This window comes from Pecten maximus, chromosome 6, assembly GCF_902652985.1.
Source record: "Pecten maximus chromosome 6, xPecMax1.1, whole genome shotgun sequence".
Classification (NCBI taxonomy): Eukaryota; Metazoa; Mollusca; class Bivalvia; order Pectinida; family Pectinidae; genus Pecten; species Pecten maximus.
Genome location: NC_047020.1, coordinates 18223033 through 18246324, shown reverse-complemented (window position 1 = coordinate 18246324; position 23292 = coordinate 18223033). Strand labels below are relative to the sequence as shown.

At 37.3% G+C, this 23292-nt stretch overlaps 2 protein-coding genes across 2 annotated transcripts; one reads left to right on the top strand and one right to left on the bottom strand.

Moving 5' to 3' along the window:
- Window positions 1–450: 450 nt before the first annotated feature.
- LOC117330080 lies at window positions 451–12407 on the top strand. The gene is made up of 9 exons (XM_033888299.1): window positions 451–458; window positions 3686–3803; window positions 4023–4163; window positions 4818–4885; window positions 7852–8124; window positions 8827–9031; window positions 9384–9473; window positions 9584–9679; window positions 10255–12407. The coding sequence occupies exons 1-9, from the start codon at window positions 451–453 to the stop codon at window positions 10549–10551; spliced, it is 1296 nt and encodes a 431-aa protein (XP_033744190.1). The 3' UTR covers window positions 10552–12407.
- A 4361-nt stretch (window positions 12408–16768) lies between these two features.
- Window positions 16769–21609, bottom strand: LOC117330079. Its single transcript, XM_033888298.1, has 2 exons — window positions 18628–21609; window positions 16769–18526 (listed from the first exon to the last, which is right to left on the bottom strand). Exons 1-2 carry the CDS (start codon window positions 21607–21609, stop codon window positions 16769–16771), a joined length of 4740 nt encoding a protein of 1579 aa, XP_033744189.1.
- Between the last annotated feature and the right edge of the window lie 1683 nt (window positions 21610–23292).

Below are 23292 nucleotides of genomic sequence, written 5' to 3'. Positions count from 1 at the left end.
TGTGAGTTATAAAACATAGACAGTCCATCGCCTTATCATAATTTCAAAATCATATTCAATATGGTTAACTCCGGAATGTTCAATTTAATTTTGCATCATAACCTACCGTTCGTTTTACATATATAATCAACAAACACACCGATGGCACACTTTAAAGTAGTAAACTGTTTTACTATTGATATGTTTACAATGATAAGTAAATGTTTGGTGCGTGAGCAATGATGTCGCACCGACATATTTCTAGTTTAAAATTAATGTATGAAACAGCTATCACGGTTAGATAATATGTACCGTGCTCAAGTGCGTGTATAATACACATATGTGAGAATAGCAGTAAGTCCGCCGGTCGATATTCAAATCTACATCATTGATTTATTTATTGTATATACTAAGAAACGCGTATATACATTTCCCCGAATTACAACAAGGATGTCAGTTATACCAGTCAAAATGGCGAGGTAAGTCTTTATCCTACAATGCTAAACATATATATTACCATACGCATTCGTTTATAATTGTAAGTCCAGTAGTATACATACATCTAATCAAAGCTTTGTAAGATACGAGAGTGTTGATTTAAGAAGTGACTTTAAATATATACTATTTTAGAGACAATATTTAGAATGCATGCTCCACTTCACTTTTGTTAGAAACAATGTACCATCTCTGTAGGTTTTAGAATCAATTCCTTGCTGTTGTCTGCCATGTTTTGTTAATGTTTTGAAAATACTTATATGGAGAATACACCATGATAGTAATTTTTATACCTTATTGAAATCCACAACAACTCATTGATGCTGTGCAAGCTAGGAGCATGCCTGATTGGCTAAAATGTCCTAACTCCAACATGTTTTCCAGTTATATACATATACATGTACTTAGTATTGACTTAAATGTATAAAATTTGCATTAAGTGTATTTTTAAAAATTGTACTGAGATCGAAATGTCTAACAAAAACCATGATAAAAGATTAAAACTCGAACAGGTAGTGTGTAAATTGGTTGTGAGATTTATTATAAAATATAAAACACAACTGAAATAAATATTTCATTGTCACAGGAACTAACTTGCGTATAAAGTGCACTATGATTATATAACCGATAATAATGTAATTCTTGTATGTCGAAAAATCAGTTATGGACAATTGGAATTTAATATGGTAAAGTAAGAGCTTGACCTCGAATTAGATGTCAGTCGTACGAATGGTTTAATGCTCTAAAAGTCAATAAGGTGAAGGGTTGAGAATGCTTTATCCTATACTGTATATTAATCTTAATATAATTGACACAGACATTAAATTGATTACCTACAAAAGCTCAAATCTTTAAAAATAATGAGTCAAATCAAAACGTGATGTAATTTATCAAACTGATGAAACACATTTTCACTTAGCAGTAAAAATATAAGTTTTGCAATGAAAACATATGTTTTCTTTTTTGACCAATCAGAGCGAACATTTGTATTCACCTCGTTGAAATTTGCCAATTTTTTCCAATCGAAACGAAGAGAAATAGATGCGTTATTTTGCTGTATTTCTGAAATATGCAGACTAGTTTTTGACAAAATACTCACTTGACCTTAGCTGTTCATGCAGATTCTCCAATAACAGCAGAAAACGCTTAAATTGCGCTGACCTGTCTTTCCAAAATTGCGCCGTCAAGTTGACGTGGAGTAACGTCACAAAGGGACGACGTCATGAATTATGCAACCGATTCCTGCGTTTTTAACCAATATTATTTTTTCGATGTTTTCAATTTAGTTTTTAGCATAAAAATGCACTAAAAAGAAATTTAATGGTTGACCGTTGAATATAACATACATTTCACTTGTAGGACAAATATATATCGATATTTTTCACTCGTGTTTCGCACTCGTAAAAATATCGATATTCTGTCATATACATGTATATATATGTTATATTTAACGGTGAACCATTCAATATCCTCTATATGTTAAGAGAGGAAAGATATTAAGACCAATAGATAATGTTCAGGTTTTTATTGATAAGCTTTGTTGAACATTCGAAAAAAATATCATCTAAGCTCCCATGATTTTCTAGGAAAGCCTAAGACACAAGAAGATCAAGATCGAATATGACATAAAAAATGAATGAATGAATGAATGAATTTGCTGAAATATGCAATTCATGCTTATAGATTTATGATAATTATGACGAAATAAAGAAACTCGAATGACTGAATAGACGTACAGGAGAGCGAATATATCTAATAAAAGCCCAAACATCCACAATTTTCACTTTAAAATCAAAGAGAAAACAACCAATCTCTCAATATGAATATAGTTCAAATTAACTACGATGCCATGCGTTAGTATTGATATAACAGTGATTGAAATAAACTCTTTGTAAATACGCCATTGAATTAACGATAGTGGTCAAACCGAAGTCGGGAAATCATTTAGACGCTTCAGTGAGAGGACGGGATGTTGTTTACAAGGTTTTTTGTGACCATTATCGATTTGTATACTAATGTAATGATCTTTCGTTATTTTCATGTATTTCTATGTTCGTATCAAATGTTCCAAAATAGATACTGCTTAGCTTAAATACGTATTACTGAAAAGGCATTCTTTAGAATGTTTTATTTGAACTTGTTCTGGTCTAAAAGTCTTGAAAACGGAAAAAAACCGATTGCCAACTGTCACCAAAGTCGTGGTATGATATAATCACGTTGACACATTGTTAATGAGAATGTATAAACTTTGCAGTATATGTGTACATGTAGATTACCATCTGTTTTGATCAGATGTGAATTATCTGTTGTTATTGTTATGTACCTATATATAATATTGCACAATTGATATACATGCATAAGATATGTGTGTGTGTATATACATAATACATAAAGGGATATGACTGTTTAGTTAAGTAGGTCAAATTTGCAGCACAGTAACATTAAGTATGATAACTCTGCGCTGTCGTTGTATTAAATTAGACGGTTATTTTGTTATCAAACACGAAAATGTGATGTTACTGTTTTGTCAGTCATGGGAGAACGGCGTTATAAATTTCTTAGTATAAAATCACAAATGTTAAAAATGTGTTAAAATGTAGTCTATGATTGGTGACGAAGTTCTGTTAGTCAGAATATTAAGATCTTGTATCCTTAATCATGTGTTAAACTTTTATCTGTTGATAGTAACAGTTATCAGTTTATCAGCATAAGATATCATATCGTTAATCATGTGTTACAATTTTGTCTGTTGATCTTTTTCAATGTAAATAAATGTCATTGAATACGACAAAATGGTCAGACATCAGGCAACACCTATTTTTAGTCTTCTCCATATAAGTATTTATACAGATAAAACATTATGTGTTTAGCCTGCATGTAACACAAAGTATGTACAAAATTTACATACATAGAAAATGATACATAATTCAGTAATAGATTACAGTATAAAAGTAATAGTGAGATCACTCCAGATATAATTTTGACCATTTGTAATAATGTTATTGACTTATATAATCTGTTAATGTGACAATACATGTATATTAATTTAGGTATGATCCGTATATGCATATTTGGTGTCTATAGGGACGGGTATTGAGTCGCTATGTACTCGTTTATTATAAGACATTTATCGATATTGATTTCAACAGTGATATTTTTGGATGTAAATGTATTGGAATCAGTGATTGTTATTAAATTAATTGATTTGCAGTAGACAGCAATCAGACATCGATAAATTGGAAAAACATTTAATGGGGAAACCAAATAACTTCTTAAGCAGAGGTGAAGTTGAATCAGTATGGACGAATCTTAAAGAGCGTATTAGACATGTAAGTACAGTTTTACACCTTAACACGTATCCAATACTTAAGAGGGGTGTAAGTACTCGACGTACTAAGACGTCTCAACAGAAGCATTGTATGAACATGTCGATGTTGATTCTAAACTCATTATAAAAAATCGGTCTGATTTAATAGGCAAGTCAGTGTCCTTAATGACAAAAATTGCATTTCATTGAAAACACTTGTTTGGCTATTTAAAATTTACAGACAAACGGAAATGTTGGAAGTGCTTTTGCAGACCTCGAGAATGCAGTAGAATTACAATTCAAGAAATCTTTCCTAGAAAAACGAAAAAAGAAATATTCAACACTGAAAAAATCAATAATTGCTGCTTGTAGTGAGAACAAGGTAAGCAGAAAATCACGAACATAGAATTTTGTTTGTACAAGGATTAATTTCAATATGTTTTTAATGTTCTGGAGATATAACACAAAAAGAAAAACCTTGAGTGTTCTCAAAATAAACCATAAAACTGTTTATGGTGAGAGTACGCACCGTTTTTACTTTTCTTTCCTTTCTTAACTTGTGTGTTAAAAGCTCCATAGCATAAACAAACATATTCAAATTAATCTTTATAAGATATTTTTAGACAATTTCTTTGGAAATCAACTTTTACTGAAAACAAATTTTTTCTCTTAGAGTTTCTTACGCTGCTGTATCAGCCAACCAAAAGCTATGTTACAAACGGTGAGGTCATTTTTTTACGTTATAGGTAAATGTTTCAGGCAATTGAAATGCTTGTTACAGACAAAATTAACTTATTTCAATACGGACTCCATTGAAAAGAAATTTGGGTTTTCAAACTGAATTTATTTCAAAATCTTAATAATTCATGATACTGTACTTTAAAGGTTTCCTAGTAAATCTTGCAATTTTGTCCAACCTTGTCCTTTTCCATCGATATTTTATACGCTACAAAACTTAATTTGATTAACACAATGCTACAATTGCATTAAGTTAAAAACAATTACTATTGCTAATTGTGGCTATCTTAACGAGCAGTCGACAGAGGAAGCAAGAGGCAAACAATTGACGCAAGCACAAGAAACTTCACCAGCAGCTCTGTCAAAGTAAGTACATGTCTGTCCTTGGTGACGTATATACTTGTGATTTTATATATTTGTTATCTTTATATAAAATGTAAATGCATCTTCAAAACTGTAGCAGGAGGTTCTTGGGGCATCCATTGCCCAGCTTATTATTTCAGCGATAATGACAAACCAATCTAAATCCAGCTACAAATATTTTCCCCCATTTTTGATTTGCCTCCCAGTACTATGCAAAGCATTCATATTCTTTGACTAGGATTAAAACAAATGAATTGAAAACACGCAACATTAAAAAAACAATTCCTATCTCCTTTATTGGGCCTCGTCGCAATACTGCCTGGGGGATATTATATTCTGACAACTGACATTAATTTTAAATATTCATCAATTTACTGATTAAAAAAATAATTTTGATGAAGTCAATATGGTGCTATCCCTGCCTGGTGAAATCCGATGTCAGCATTTTTCTACCAGGTTGACAAAACACCATATTAGCCAAAATAAATTTCATACTTGGTTGATATGTTTCAATAGCTTATGTTCTTTGTTGAAATATATGATGCATGCCATCAAAACGCGCGTTTGTATATCGTTTAGTCTATCACACAGGCTGGATCATGTTAGCTTTGTAACTGTATCACCCGACCAGTTCTGTTAACAAATCAATACTAGAACCGGAAGTGCAGAATTTCTGATTGGGGAGGTCTTGTAAATAATTGTACAAACGAAATTGAGAGGCATGCACTCTATCAAAACTCTTTCCTAAAACATGTAGAGAGACGATAACAAATTAATGTATAGATGTTTTGTATATGCATTCCCTCACCACATATACAATTCAGTGATGCTACTTACACAATTTCCTGACAGGCTACAGGATACTACGGATACTGAATATCTGATATATTTTATTGTCGGGATTTTAATCAAAGCGGATTTCCTGACATATACAGTCATGTAAGATATGTATTATATATCATAGCAATGTTTTGTTTTGTCTTATATTAATGTTGATTTTGTACATTTTAGATACGCATTTTTCTCGTTTTCCAGTCATTCATAAAAATCAAATATATACCATACTTTTCTTTGAATTGTTTTGTATATATATATATATCATATAATATTAAATATATATATCACATTGAAGCCGGGCCGAGTGCTTCTTTTAACACATAACACGAAAGCGTAGCGTCAATCACAGTTCTTATTAGAGATGAAAAAACCATGAATTGTAGAACAAATACAATATATAAGCACACGTACAATACAAATTGAATGTCTACATGATACAATGATCATCAAATTGACTTTGAATACAATATACAATATTCGTTACAATTTTAACACAATATATTTAAATATCTACATTGTATACATATTTATTAAAAGTATTTATCAAATTTGCATAATGACTATTGTAAATGATTCCTACGTAATGATTCTATGATTGTGTTGGAGAAAAAAACCAAACAGAATTTAACAGTGTGTAGATATTTTCAACCAATCACTTTAAAATGCTTTAGGGAATTTCAGTTTCCATTGTTATTATGTAATCCACAGAGTACGTTAACAAAGAATGATATTTGAACTTAAAATACTTTGACACTTGCAAATATATTCATTATATGAAGGTTACCCAAAATTGTCATTAAAATAATGTAATACTAATGTTTCAAACAATTACCATGGAATAGGCAGACTGATATTCCCCGACGTCGGTAGGTATATTGTAGCTAGTATATTACGTCTGGTGTGGGTATGTCCAGTAGGTGCTCGAACGGACATGTGACCACGTGACCCGGGAGCCTGAAGTTGGTTTCGAGTTCCGAATTCCGAGTTCCGTTTAAGGCAAACGGAACTAGGAACCAGTTCCGAGTTCCGTTAAAGAAAAACGGAACTACTATGTAGAAGTTTACGGGTTTTGGTCACAGTTCCGAGTTTCGTTTAAGGACTCACACAACTAAATCAGCCAATCAGCTGGTGTTTCACCTGAACCAAGTCCCTGAGGAAAATGTGTTTCTTAGGTCTGTAGCTGTTTTCCTGAGTAAATAACATATGGAATGGGTACTTTCTATGTACGATAATAAAGTGTAGGGTCTTGAGGTTTGGAAAATCAAAAATATACACTCCTACTGAAAATAGAATGGCGTAGGATTGAGGTGTAAAAAGGCGGGAATTCCCCAGGTGGGGGTACCCCATTGTACTGTTAATGTCAGGGTTACTGTCTTTCGAGTACCCGTGTGCTTTAATATGCCATTAAACCTATACAATAACAACATTTATCCGATAGAAAAAACTTCAAACTTTAATTTGATATATGTTTCACACCATTTGAACTTCAAACGAGCGAATAAAGGGATGGGGTCACTAGCAATAACATATAGAAAATTATTTAGTTGTGTGAGTCCTTAAGATAAACGGAACTAGGAACCAGTTCCGAGTTTCATTTTTTCTTAAACGGAACTACTATGTAGAAGATTTACGGGTTTTAGTCCCAGTTCCGAGTTCCGTTTAAGAAAAACGGAACTAGGAACCAGTTCCGTTCACGAAAATATTCTATGTACTTTATCTCAATATGAGACCCGAATCTGAAGAAGAAAAACAATATGTGTCGATGGGTGCAAAGGCAGTTATCAGTCATGTATAAATTTCACGGGACTTTGTTCTAGTTTTCAAGAATAACGAAACTAGGAACCAATTCCGAGTTCCGTTTAGAAAACGGAACTACTATGTATTCGCTTTATGGGACTTTGTCCCATTTCCAAGTTCCGTTTAAGAAAAAAGGAACTAGGAACGAGTGCCGAGTTCCGTTTAAGATAAACGGAACTCGGAAATCGGAACCAACTCCAGGCTCCCACAAGGTATTTAATTGACAAAATAGTACATGTAACAAACACTTAAGACACATTGACCAGACCACAATTCTGATTCCGCAAGGCTTGTAAACATTAACGATAGTAAACTTATGTGTGTTCTATATCCAGCTTGTCAGATAATCAGGAGAACAAGACACCATCCAGGCAATCCAGGGGTCCATTTGGTGAACAGGAGACTCACCCAAAGCCTAGTACAAGTGGTTATGGATTTTCACCACGAAACGACAAACAACCAAGTGGTGATGTGAGAAAATGTGAAGGTATAATTCAGACCCTACAGGATAAGCTGGATCAACAGAGAACGGAAAATGAAATAAATAGACAGGAATTGAAAGATGAAATTAAAATCCTTAAGCAAGAAAAAGACCAGTTGATGACAAGGTATGGACTGTCTCCCAGTTATTAATCTGTAACTCTACTCACCTTGACGTGTAACCGCTGACATCCCCAATAGGGTTTTATAGCTCTTGTAGTTTTTTTGAATGAGCGTTGAGATGATTGTGTCGGTTTTTAGATATCATAAGTTTAACGCTACAGCATTTGTTAAAACTAACTATGGCATATTCAACTTACGTTTCAATTATTTAAATCTGGATTGCTTCATTGTTTCACTGAAAGAACTTCAAAAAAACATGTGTTTAATTATCAGGGACATCGCCTACAGCCGTCAACAGATTATTCTGCAAAGAAATTTCCATTTTCATAGTTAATTATAATGTCACATCATATGTAGGTAGATTTGGTGTGGTGGTGCAGATGTAGCCGAGGATATTTCTGGTTAGGCGATTTGGTGCTGTAGATCGCGAGTTGAAAGCCCGGCAAAAACAATTGTAAAATTGTCTTTCTTTATCATTTGCGTTTCCATGTATATAATTTGAATTAGTCCACTTATACCTTTTTTCACCTATTACTTTAGAAAAAAATCCTATCCAAGTGGTCAAACTTTGAAATGCGATTTTGGATTAATTGCTTTGAAAGCTAGACATCTTTCAGTGAATATATAAAGTAAACAAGAAACAAATCGTTCGTACCTGAGTTTATCCACCTAAAGGAGTATCCAGATGCTATATTTCTAATCAACAGGTTGAGTAAAATGGCCGGAGACAAATTAACACACAATAATCCTGGTATCGCAGATCTGAGTGACCCTAACCGACCACAGAAACTGGCTGAAAAGTACGGCGAACTGTACGATAACGAATGGACAGATGCGATCGAAAAGTTGAACTCTAAAACAGACGACAAGGAACAACGTCGATGTATAGACGTCCTGGCAGACATACTTGAGGTTTTTACCTAATTCTCTCATTGGCCTAACTCGAATGCGTAATTGAATGTGTGTGCGTGGTTAGGGAGGGGGAGGGGGTATAGTAATTTAACTTCAGTTCATTACAGTTGGTTTGTAAGACTTTTGATAAAAAGCAAAATTCGCGTCAAAACATTTGATCTGCAAGCTTTTGATTATTGACAATTTGTTCAATGCCATCAATAATTACGATTTTTTCATTGCTATGTCAGGTATAGACGTATCCACCACAACACAACGACACGATTTCTAAAAAAAATTCTAATAAAGAAACGTTTTCATATCTATCATACTATTTTTACACTGATCAAAATGTTTCATTATTTTTCACAAGTTTTGTTACCGTGAAAGTGAACGAGTCGCTGAAAGCCAGTTAACCCAGCTGCAAAATGATTGTTTCACTCTTCCACCAACCGGGAAACAGGTAAAATAAACGCTAACAAGGTATTAATATGACAAGATATTTAAAATCATAGCACGTGTTCTTATTATCAACCACACACCTAGTGAATAATTACATCATTTTTTCCCCAGAAAGGCGTCATCCAGGATGCACCTGATTCTGCCAGACGTCATCTTTTAGAAGCACAATATAGTGCATCTCGTTTCACGATGAAAGCTGCCGTTGACGTAAGCAATGACAACAAAACTTCGTCACATTTCGGCTATTGTATAAAGGGAACTGAATCAGTCTTTGTCAGATATTGGCTTTCGATGAACCGAATATACCATAGCAACATAGCTTGGAATAACATTCTCCTGTAGTAATCACTTCTTTAAAACAATTCCGATTTTTTTTGTTTTAAAATTAATCAAATATTGATGTTGATTTATACAAAGTTAGCAATCTTGATCACACGTGCTATAGCATAAGTGAGTTTTTCTTATATCAGGTACACTTGTAAGTGACTAAGGACCAAAATGTAGTTAGTATACGGTTCATTTCAATGCTGTTTCGGTGTCGTTGATATTCACAATGACTTCTGTGTCAGATCCATATTTAGAAAATATGCTTTGGGTTTTTCGGAGGGTTGGGTGGGGGACTTGAAATACCTTACGGAACAAATTTTATTTATAAGCATGAAGAACTACTGTTACAAATATAATACACAATAAGATGTTACATCTTCGATAGGCATTCATATCCATACGGCACAGTAATATCATACGAGTTTAAAGTGAAATTTGCCTCATTTTTATTCCAGATTGTGACAAAAAGTCTTCACAAGCAAAGGAAATCAAAAGGAACAGCGAAAAAGATACCACGATTCACAGCCAAATGTATTGAGATTTGTTGGAGCATGGTAACAAACCAACCGCGAATGGTTTTTCTGTGGCCTGATAAGAAGAAAACAAGCAAGATAGACACCAGTATGTTCGACTTATACACAAGGTCAGGGGACATTTTGGACTTTGTTGTGTGGCCTGCTATGCTAAGCTGTATGGACGGCCCATTGTTGAGGAAAGGAACCGTACAACCGGTAGCAAAACAAGCTACATAGGCAGCATTTTATGGAAGAAGCAATCTCATGAATTGGATATGTAACATAATGTATTGTAGTCGTAGAAGGATTCTTATTTAAGATGTAGGGTTTATCAGTCGATGGAAGCAATTTGAGACAGTACGTGTATTCCACTTTATACTGTCTCTACACATTTCATTTTTCACACACTAACGTCAAGGTATCGGGAACAAATATAAAAATGTGCCATAAACGACGAAATCCTGACAGAAGCCTAGATAGATATATCATAATGGAGATATCAATTCTACAGAACAATTTAACATAAATATCAAAGGCAAACATATGATGAATACATCCTTGCACGACTTAAATTTTGCCGACACTTTCCCACGACTTACCATGGGGCAGTAATCTCACAAGACATTTGTTTCAATCATATTGTACTTGTTGTTTTGTGTGATCAAATATGACAAGAAGTCGTTGCAATAATCTAATTACATGTACATAGTAGAAGGAAAACTAATGACATGCTCGTCTTAAGATGTGATACAAACTTATAATAATCTAATTACATGTACATAGTAGAAGGAAAACTAATGACATGCTCGTCTTAAGATGTGATACAAACTTATAATAATCTAATTACATGTACATAGTAGAAGGAAAACTACTGACATGCTCGTCTTAAGATGTGATACAAACTTATAGTGTGCTTTGATGCAAGCTTCATCGTCATATGACATGATATCAACTTAATTATCAATCAAAATGCAACAATAATTGACGAATGCATTATGTCGATATTTTATACATGTACGTAAATGTGGGTTATAAAGATACCAGAGAGACCTGGACTTTATACTTAAATATTTTCATACATATACGGCTTGCTGCAGAAGCACAAATACAACCAGGTATTTAATATTCAACAACGACATAATATCAGACCATTCAAATATTATTAGATTTGAAATCACTATATCGAAAACAGTATTTCAATTGTATTTGTGTTATGTTTTATTATTATTATTGTATGGAAATATATCGTATATACCTGTATCGATCCAATACTCGTGTATAAATAACCAAACACACATATGTGTGGTTTATATTTTTATTGACGTAATGAATTAAACGTCATATTTTGTCGTTCCCTCGTGTCAAATCAAATTCTTGTCAATAATATCAGGCTCTATAGTGAGTACCATGGTAGAATATGTAATAGAGAAATAAACAACACACTTCTTAATATTCATCAGTTATTTTGCTCATATAAACCGTCATATCACCAGATATTTTGTAACTTTATAAAATAGTGTACGTCATTAGCCGATATATCCGATGAACCTTATTACATTTTTTTAATTTCTTTATTGCGCATGCTATTATATTAACTATTATCTTAGAATTTTGCTCTTTTTGACATTGATGTACATCTACAGTGTAGCTTCAGATTTGTCTTTGGGAACGTTTTTTCGTTTCTTTTTTTCTCTCACTTTTTTGCTTGTCTTCATTGCTCACATATGCGTCGTTTAATCTGTAATATTACATTGGGAAGCACATGTTCAATTTAGTTTGGCATATGTATTTGTCAAATCAATGCATGAAAGTGTTTATTCCGTATTTTGTAAAACAAAAAAGAAGGAATTGTATTAAGTGAAAGGATGTTAAGTCTAACTCATATTATCGTCTAAAGCATATCATCTACCATATGAAAATTCATTTCTACGAAGAAACTCGCTATGCGATATTCTTCCTTTCTTGGAATATCGGGATACTGTAACACATTACAATGCATATTTTAAGCATCAGCGCTTTTCATGATGTGACTTTAGTGAAATAAAATGCGATGATAAATACATTTGAAATCTTTGTCTTATTTCAATTTTTACTACAACATATTTCCATCGGATTACAACAACGTTTCTTTAAAGAGAAAAAATCTAAACATGAGATCATGACCCATCTAATGAAAAATAAATAGAGAAAACCGACACATTAACAAACCATAACTCCACTGATGAAACGAGGACAGAATACTAACCAAAATATCGACTACCTTGTAAATCCAACCCAAAGTGCAAGTAGCACAGGCATATTGGGTATTGCTAAAACAATGCATGCCCCCCTCCCTTACCGGCATTTCCTAGATATCGCTCTGTAATGATTTATAAAAAGGGTGCCCTTTGGTGTTAATTTGGGAAACGAAAAAAAAGTACATGTAAACAATAAGCTTATAAGTGAAATTAATGTTATAATGCAAAAAATGTAATGTTAGTATCACGACAAAGGAATTAAACAAAATGATAGTGGGATTTTAGAAAGATTTTAAAACTCGTACAAGATAGCGTGGTCATTTACAAGTGTCTGAAGTTTGATCAAAATCCCTCATAGAATAAAGCAGCTAGAGTACTGGCAAAGGATTTTCTAAAAATAGTTACGGTGACCTTGACCTTGAGCAAATCTTGAAACTTTTGTTGAGATATTACGGTCCTTCACATCTGTGCGAAGTCGGATCTAAAATTTTACTAGTTACCAATTTCTAGAACCCTAACAAAGGATTTTTTTTTTCAAAAATGGAAAAGATGACCTTGAACGAACAACCATGAACCTGGAAATCGACCGCGATATGATGTTCTATGTAAGTGTGTAAAATTTGATCAAAATCACTCAAGGAATGAAGAAGATGGATTGCTGAAATAGATTTTCTAAAAAAAAAAAAAAAGAGAAAAAAGTAACGAGGACCTTAATCTTGACACAACATCTCTGACATTGAAAGTCTCCAACATGCTTTATTACTGTGTAAAATTTGATAAAAATTCATCAAGAGCACTGATTACGGCTTTTCTAAAATATGAAACGGTGACTTGACCTAAAACATGAAATTGGATCTAGTCCGAAATATCATGCTCCTTTATATTTTGGTTTGATCAAATTTTCAAAGGAAATGAAGCAGCTAGAACGCTGACAACCTTTGGTGTTAAGTTCATACCCCCTCCTACACACACAATCACACACCCCCACGCACCCTTACAAAAACAAACACACACACATACACAAACACACCTACCCCACCCCAGCCTTCCCACTCACTGACGAGGCCAACTATATATCACGGTAGGGAAACTACGTCACAAAAGTTAGAGAACAACAAGATGGCGGATGTATCTCTCGCTTCTCCGTAAGTCTGTCCTACTTTCTACTCTTACCCCGCGGCTTCTGTGAACAACCGATGTCAGTCAAAGAATCTTGGATGCATCAAATTTGCATGTTCGACCGTATCGATCATAAGAAGTTGCGAGATAAAAGTAAAAAGTATGACGGGCTTACCGAGAGATGCCTCCGCCATCTGGCTGTTCTCTTAGTAACGTTTGTGACGTATTGTCCCCATCGTGTATATTAGTGAAGTAAACAAACAATAGAGTAGGCCTCTAGAGCTTTATCGAAGACACCTGCCATGCGATTTTTAAAGCCGGGGTCAGTCACATTGTAAAAATAAGAACTATGGTAGTGACAACAACAGAACTACTAGGCGTATCAATAAATGATATTTTGGTATTGCACAAGGTAATTTATCAAATGAAATCATGAAGTCCACCATAAAACCTTCCTATTGTCTTAATCAGCCGACTTCAGCAGGTAGTCGACATCTCTCATTAAAATCGTGATAACTGAAAAATTAAAATAGAGACATTAACTTCATCACGTTCATCACACAGCTTGGATATACGGAAGCCAGTTAGGGTCACAGCGAAAAAATATATTATGTCGTAATAACGACTTAGTCGTTATTACGAGATACTATGTCGTTACTACGACATAGCTAACTCGTTATTACGACATAATATATTTTTTCGCTGTGACTCTAACTGGCTTCCGTATAGATATTAGCTGTTCTTAGTGGTAAAGTTGTAAGTAAAGATCGATGATGAAGAGTCTACAGGTTTATCCAATCGATATGGTCAATATTTTATTATTCAAATGCAACACATTTTTAACGTAACCGACGTTTACAAATTATTACCAAGTATTACTTTGATTGTGTTTGTTTAACGTCCTATTAACAGCCAGGATCATTTAAGGACGTGCCAGGTTATTGAGGTGGAGAAAAGCCGGAGTACCCGGAGAAAAACCACCGGCCAACGGTCAGTACCTGGCAACTGCCCCACGTAGGTTTCGAACTCGCAACCCAGAGGTGGAGCAAGTATTACACATATGTCTTTATAGTCATACCATTAAACGAAAGATGCATATCTGACAATAAGATTAATCACGTTTTTGGTAATCACCGCAGCTATAACACGTGATATTATCTTCAACAATAATAGATAGGTCTAAGATAGGAATTGAGTGATTTGATATATAATACAGTGACTACATTCTTATTTGATATGGTCCACGGAATCTACGAGTCTGTAACCTGACTTAATATCCAAACAAAGATTAATTGCTGTTTTATCAGCGAATTGTTTCTTATCTAGATACTACTGTTGAACACAAGACGACCCCCCCCCCCCCCCCCCAAAAAAAAAAAAGAAAATCTTATTTTTACTACTGTTACGTTTGTGGCGTTACTGACCAGAGTTAACTAATAGTTGGATCCAAGACAGCTACCCCGACGTTATCCAGTCCACAGAAATTCACTTCTTCACAGGCCATAAAGTGACTTGAAAAGAAAATATCTCGGGCCTGTTCGATCCATCTATCTGATAGTACAAGGGAAGTAACTCTTACATAATCATGACAATAGACTCACAAGTTGATCGAAAGTTCAAAAGGGATAACATTTTTAATGAAGATGATAGCATACTTTTCAGATGGCTTATATTATACTGAGCGTTGGATTGCTTTGAAATTGAGTTAACATGCAATTTTGCTATTTTAACATACACCTAGTCAGTAGGAAATAAGTTCTTTAAGTTGGGCAATAACCACTCTTAACACATGTATTAGTATAATGATTCCAGTCTGTTATTAAACATAAGAATCGCTCAGTCCAATGAAAATAGCTTAGCCGAACGGCATGCATTAACTTCACATACGACATCCGTAAAAGTCCAGACCGAGCTGATGTAACTCCAAAATCTTGCCAAATCCCGAGCATCGGTATCCTGGCATATGTTGGGCACAGCATTTAGGCAGACAGCTTCTGTCCCGTCCGGCACAAAGACGAAAGTGATGCAGGTGACAGGCAACCATCAGCTGAAATAGTTTTAAATAAATTACGTAGATGAAATTTGTATCGTTAATTATTGTATAGACCACGAATTCTGCCACTGCATAGTCGTATATAACAAACACAATAAACCTAAACAAACAGAACAGGTACAATGAAAGACAATACCCACCTCTGTTTTCAACCGTAAGGTAAACATATCTCTCTTCTCTGCTTTATAAATTCTTTTGCCAAACTTCTTTCATTTTGAGGCAATGGACAGCAACATGTGGAATTGGTGACGATATATCTCCGTGTTCAAAAATCAGTCTTTTTTATATATATGTATGTGGGTGTGTGTGCAAACAAGATAGTACTTGTATACCAGTATTCCTGTATCAAAATATAGCTTTTGTTATGACAGCTAACCAAATTATCACGCGGCATACATTGTTGACAATTCGGTGAAAAACTGTAAAATACAAAAACAAATCCCATTGATTATTGTTACTAAAAATAGGTACCGCCGCATCAGAAAATTTGGTTACAAATACTAGATGAAATACCAATTGACAGCTATTTTGCATGGTGTCACTGGACAATTAGACTGTTAAACATCTTAATTAAACATATTTGTAAAAGACTTACACCGTGCCTAAGCAAGGGATTGCTAAAATTCAACAGTTTGACACACCGTCGACCATGCCGTTTTTGCAGACAGGAAAAACAAAGAGCAAACTAAATGCGGACTAAATTCCGGATACTTAATAAAATAAAAACCGGTTACACAAATTCCGGAATTATAATTATTTATCAGTAACAGAACACTCCCCGTCTGATATATCTATATCACCTTATAAAATAATAAAAGTTGCCACACAAAGTTCTCAGGTTGATAAAGTTTGTAGATGTATCTACAATCAAGAAATCATCAAAGATGATGACACTAATTATACACAGGTTAGTCCAACAATTTAACTAAAATCAAAAATATCTAATTATACTGTCTCGGCCCGACTACATGTAGTGGGTTTATCACTTTGGTTCTTGAACACAAGAAAACACAACTTCAGTTCTGGTAGGCAAGAAAAGGCGCTTTCAGTTCTTGGACACAAGAAGCACAACTTCGCAGGCTGGTCTCGAATACACCTTATTATCGGCTCCCACGCAAATTTCAATCTTCCTTACACGGCCATCCTCACTAGGTATGGCCCTTTTTACAATGCCCATGGGCCACTCGTTCCTGTGAACCGCTTTATCATGCATCAGCACCACATCGCCTTCCTGGAGATTCTTACTGTCTTCTCTCCACTTTCTTCTCTCTTGCAAGTTAGACAAATATTCTGTTTGCCATCTTTTCCAATAGCGATTTGCTAGAAATTGCACACACCTCCAGTGTGTTTTGTAAATGTCCTTGAGAGTGAAACCCTGGACGGTTTCGAAATCTACCGTGTGAGTAGTTTTCAAACTCAAAAGCGTGTTGGGTGTCAAAGGCATTGGAGACATTGGATCGGCAGATACACCTGCTATTGGTCTCGAATTAATAATCGAACAAACCTCGGCCATAAAGGTTACAAGAACTTCGTGTGTTAAGTTCTTACTTTGCACGTCCAACAGCAGTGAATCCAGAATCCTCCGACTGATGCCAATCAGTCTCTCCCAGACACCCCCCATGTGTGAGGAATGTGGGGGGTTAAACCTCCACGTGATACCCTTTCTTGTCAGGAAGCTTTGTAAGTTTGGCTCTTCAACATAGATAACTGTAGCATTGAGTTCTTTTGCTGCTCCGATGAAGTTTGATCCGCAGTCTGAACGTAAGAATTTTACTTCACCACGAAGCGCGGTAAACCGACGCAGAGCGTTTATGAAACTTGAGGTTGTCATCTCTTCGATGACTTCAATGTGCACCGCGCGTATTACAAGGCACGTGAAGATTACAGCCCATCTCTTGGAATGTGCTTGACCACCACGAGTTCTTCGCGTTACCACAGTCCACGGTCCAAAAACGTCTATTCCAACATATGTGAAGGGCGGTGCAAGATCCAGCCGCTCTGGAGGTAAGTCTGCCATTTTAGGACACTGCTGCTTTCCACGCAACTTCAAGCAACGTACACAATTACGAAGATGAGTGTTGACTAAGCGACGGCATCCAACTATCCAATAGCCAGCAGTGCGAATTGCGCCTTCAGTGAAAAATCGACCCTGGTGCTTAACCTCTTGGTGATAGTGCGCAACAATGAGTTTAGACACGTGATGTGCCTTGGGCAAGATTATTGGGTTCTTTTGACACTTCAGAAGGTTGGAATTCTTCAGGCGTCCCCCAACACGAAGAAGACCATCGTCATCAAGGTATGGATCCAAGTTGAGAATTGAGCTATTTCTCGGAATGTTCTTTCCGTGGCTGAGCGATTGTATCTCCTTATGGAAAGCTTCACTCTGAACAACTTTCACAATGAACTGTTCAGACCGTTTGACTAAATTAGAGTCATGCGTAGCAGAATGGTTGGAATCCTGGCCCTTAATGGTCCTTGTCCATCTAGTAGCGAGGTGTTTCACATTGGTGATAGCCCTAACAAGGCGGTACCAAGAAGAGAAGTAGCTGAATCTGCTACTGTCGAATCTTTGTTCTGAAGTTTCCTCAACCTCGGTTTTGCAGGTACGTATTTCGATATCCTCCTCGGGGCTGACCAGAGGATAATCAGTGTCCTCTCCCAAGTCAGGTTCATCTATGAGGATATGAGACGGTCCGTTGAGCCACATACAATTCTGGAGGCGATCCGCAGGCACTGACCGAGTGGCCTCATCTGCGGGATTGAGTTTTGAACAGACGTAGTCCAGTCTTCGGGGCGACTGCTTCTGCGAATACGCTCAACACGATTTTCCACATAGACAAAGAAACGTTTAGTTTCATTCCGGATGTATCCGAGGACAACTCGACTGTCAGTGAAGAATTGCACACGATCAAATTCTATGTCCATCTCATCGCGAATGGTGTCGTACAGTTCTGTGGCCAAAACGGCGCCACACAATTCCAACCTTGGAATAGTATGCCCGTGTTTGGGTGCCAATTTTGCCTTTCCTAGCACAAATCCAAGGCGTTGAGACCCATTTGAGTCAGTGAGCCTGATGTAGACAACAGCAGCAATCGCCTTTTCCGAGGCGTCAGAGAAAATACAAAGTTCTTTTTTTACAGTCTTGCTCATAGACATGTTGCCGTAAGTACGTGGGATCCTCACATTTTGTAAATGTTGCAATGACAGCTTCCATTGTTCCCATTTGTGCAGACAATCCGCTCGTAATGGCTCATCCCAATCTGCTCCATCGGACATTGCTTCGCGAAGAATTGCCTTTCCAGCTATTGTAACTGGTGCAAGAAAACCTAAAGGATCAAATATGCTGTTAACACAAGAAAGGACAAATCGTCTGGTGAAGGGTTTTTCTTCAGGTTCTACATGAAACGTAAACTCATCGGATTGGAGATCCCAGCGTATTCCTAAGCTGCGTTGTGATGGAAGTACCTCTGTTCCAAGTTCCAAGTCTTTCAATTCCTTGGCTAGATCGTCAGTGTTGAAAGCGTGCAGCACCTCAGTTGAATTGGAAGCTATCTTATGTAAGCGGAGATCGCCAAACTCCTTGAGTGCAGCACATGTACGACTCATGAGGTCAATGGCTTCCTCTACAGAAGCAACGGAGGATAACGCATCGTCTACATAAAAATTGCGATGAATGAAGTGTTTGACGTCCGTACCGTATTTTTGTTCAGCGGCATCGGCGGTTTTCCTCAATCCGAAAGTGGCCACAGCCGGCGACGGACTGTTCCCGAACACATGGACTTTCATTTGATAGTCTACTAAAGGTTGGTTCAAATCATTGTTTTCGTGCCAAATGAAGCGTAAGTATCTGCAATGGTCTGGATGTACCAAAAAGCAGTAGAACATCTGTTGCACGTCCGCTGTGATTGCCACCGTTTCTTTCCGAAACCGCATAAGGACCCCGATGAGACTGTTGATCAGGTCTGGCCCCGACATTAAAATGTTATTCAAAGATGTTCCTTGAAGCTTTGCCGAGGAGTCGAAAACACCTCTGATTCTGTCTTTTTTCTGTGGGTGGTATACCCCAAACAAAGGTAAGTACCAGCATTCCTCTTCCGGATTAAGTGACGCAGCTGGTTCCGCGTGGCCAGAATTAATCAGGCCTTCCATGAACTCCAGGAAATGTTCTCTTTTGACAGGGTTACGACGCAAGCTTTCATCGAGGCTTTTGGCTCGATCCATGGCTTGTTTTTTATTGTTTGGCAGGCGCGATCTGTTTTCCTTAAAAGGAAGTGGTGCAATCCATTGACCCGTTTTATGCTTTTTCATCTGGTCTTCCATCAAAGACAAGAAGTTTTTATCTTCCACAGACCTTCCCGGTTTGTTGTCCCTTTCAGTACGATGGAAAATGTCAGAAACACAGATCTTACTGTCACACGGCCTTAAGATTGAGTCTGGTCCTGTTGTAGGATTTAATAATGTTTTCAGGACGTTTGCTTTAGATGTAGGTGCATGAAGTCCATTTAAACAAGACTCCCCGACGATTACCCATCCGAGATGGAGTCGCTGAGCGTATGGTTGTTCCGGAGGTCCGACCTTCTGTTCTAATACGTGGTGGGCAATCAGCAGGTCTCTGCCGATTAGAAGTAGGATTTCAGCGTTGACAGCCAGAGGTGGAATACAGTCTGAAATATCCACCAAATGTTGGTAGTTGGTGGCCACTTCCGGTGTGGGTATTTCCTCCCTGTTGTTGGGGATAGCATCACACTCAATAACATTTGGCAGTTTCAGTGAAGCAGTGCCATCTATGGACTCTTTAATAAATCCAGTGGAACGTCTACCGCTTGTTTCCACCTTACCACTGCACGTAGATAAAAGATAGTTCTCTGGTGCTGAATGAGGATCAAAAGTATCAAAGAGTTCTTTTCTACCCAGTGTCCTATTACTCTGCTCGTCCAGAATTGCGTAAGCTAGTGTAGGATCTTGGTTACTGGCCTCGTGACGTACAGTTACAAGAACTATCTTTGCACATGATTTTCCCTCAAAATACTTTCCACAAATTTCAGTACATTTTGTGTTTATTTTCTCCTCCCCGCCATGATTCTGAGGCGCCAATGAACTGCGGTCAAAATGCATTCCTGTCGCATGATCTACACTTTTACAAATGTCACACTTGACCGATTCCTTACAATCTTGTTTCCTATGTTTCCCATCACAGCACTTGAAACACTTTCCATGTTTCCTCAGTAAATCTCTGCGTTCGCTAATGGGTTTCGCTTTGAATGATCTGCAATCATTTGTTGAATGTCCTGCGTTATGAATCAAACACCTAGGTTTATCTTGTTGGTGATCAGTACCTGAGACGGCCGTCTTACGTACGGATATATGGGATCTCTTCCCATTGCCATGTGAAGCTGGGGTGTTGGTGTCAGTATTTCCAGTAGATATGTAATCAAATCCTGGGTCGTTCAAAGTTGCTGCCAACTCTTGGATAAAGGTACAGAAGTATGAGAAGGGCGGAAACGTCACATTGTGGGTGCGCTTGAACGTTACAGCCCTATCGCGCCATTTATTCTGGAGGTTGGCAGGCAGTTTCTGGATAACAGGGTTTACACCTAATGATGTGTCGAAGTACCCAAGGAGGGCGCTGTATCTTTCATCATCTTTTACAGCCATAATTTCATTAAGCGTATCAGAGAGTTCGAAGAATTTGGCTTTATCCTTATAGGTTAGCCTTGGTAAGTTATTTAGTTTCTGTTTAAGAGCGTGTTCGACTCTTTCTGGGCTGCCGTAAAAGCTATCTATTCTTTCCCATGCCTTCGACACGGCTCGTTCCCGGTTCCCAGCGTTTGCCGTTTTAATACTAGCAACTTGAGAGCTTGACTGCGGCCCCAGCCACTTAATCATCAAATCAATCTCCTCTGACGGTTAAGCTCCAATTTCTTTAATAACATCTTTGAAGGTGCCCTTCCAAGATAGGTAAGTCTCAGGTTTGTCAGAAAACTTAAGGAGACGATCAGTGACTAGTTCTCGTTTTATTAAATACTTGGAGAGCTCCTTTGTAGTAGCCTGATGATCCTGATGTCTTGAAAAGATGGACTGTGCAAACTAGTCGTTGTTTGTACTCTAGGTGACTGACGGGCTTGTACATCGGGTACATCAAACACATAAGGATAAGCTTTTGTTGGTACAAGGGGTGCTTGTTGAGCATAAACTGTAGGGAGAGCTTGATGAGCATAAATTTCTTCAAGAGCTTGTCCAACATGAACATCAGGGGGAGCTTGTTGAGCATAAACTGCAGGGAGAGCTTGTCTGGCATGAACATCAGAGGGTGTTTGTTGAGCATGGGCAGCTTTGGGAGCTGGTCGAGGATAAACTTCAGCGAGAGCTTGTCGAGCATGCACATCGGGAAACGCTTGTCGAGCATATGCAGCCAGGGGAGCTTCTTGAGCATAAGCTTGAGGGAGAGCTTGTCCAGCATGTACAGCCGGAGGAGCTTCTTGAGTAAAGACATGACCAGAGAGAGCTTGTCGAGTATGAACATCAAGGGAAGCTTGTTGAACATAGGCAGCTGGGGGAGCTTCTTGAGCATAAACTTGAGGGAGAGCTCGTCGAGCATGGACATCAAGGGAAGCTTGTTGAACATAGGCAGCTGGGGGAGCTTCTTGAGCATAAGCTTGAGTGAGAGCTTGTCGAGCATGTACAGCCGGGGGAGCTTCTTGAGTAAAGACATGACCAGAGAGAGCTTGTCGAGTATGAACATCAAGGGAAGCTTGTTGAACATATGCAGCCGGGGGAGCTTCTTGAGCATAAGCTTGAGTGAGAGCTTGTCGAGCATGTACAGCCGGGGGAGCTTCTTGAGTAAAGACATGACCAGAGAGAGCTTGTCGAGTATGAACATCAAGGGAAGCTTGTTGAACATAGGCAGCTGGGGGAGCTTCTTGAGCATAAACTTGAGGGAGAGCTCGTCGAGCATGGACATCAAGGGAAGCTTGTTGAACATAGGCAGCTGGGGGAGCTTCTTGAGCATAGACAGGGTGTTCAGAATGCGAAAAGGTATTAATTTTCAATTGGTTCTGTACATAATTAGCCGTTCTCTGATAAATGCTCGATTCCGGCACATCTGAGTGCCCGTCCTCCGAGATATCTTCTAGCTCTTCCATTACAGCATTCATTTCAGCACTAGCCACCTTTGTTTCTTGTTCAGCTTTCAAGGTCTTCAGTGTTGCTTCAATGTCTGCATTTTGGAGTAGGGTCTCCGCCTGTATCTTAGCTTTCTGTTTAAGTAAATCAGCTTCTCTCGCTGCGAATTCCATGCCAACCTTAGCCCCTTCCAGCTTGGCCTTCTGACGCGCTAAAATTAAGCTCGCTGATGATTTTTTTGTTGAATTATCAGAGTTTCTTGATGACTGTCTTGTTTTTCGGGCACTTCTTAAGCACTCTGATTTCTCAATCAGTTCTGGTCCAAGCACAACACTCAGTTTCTGTTTTAAAGAATTAATAATAAGCTTATGTGATGCAAGTTCACGTTCACTAGCCGCAGTGTTTTGTCTATGTAAATAATCTATGTATTCTTTGGAAACAGCCAAA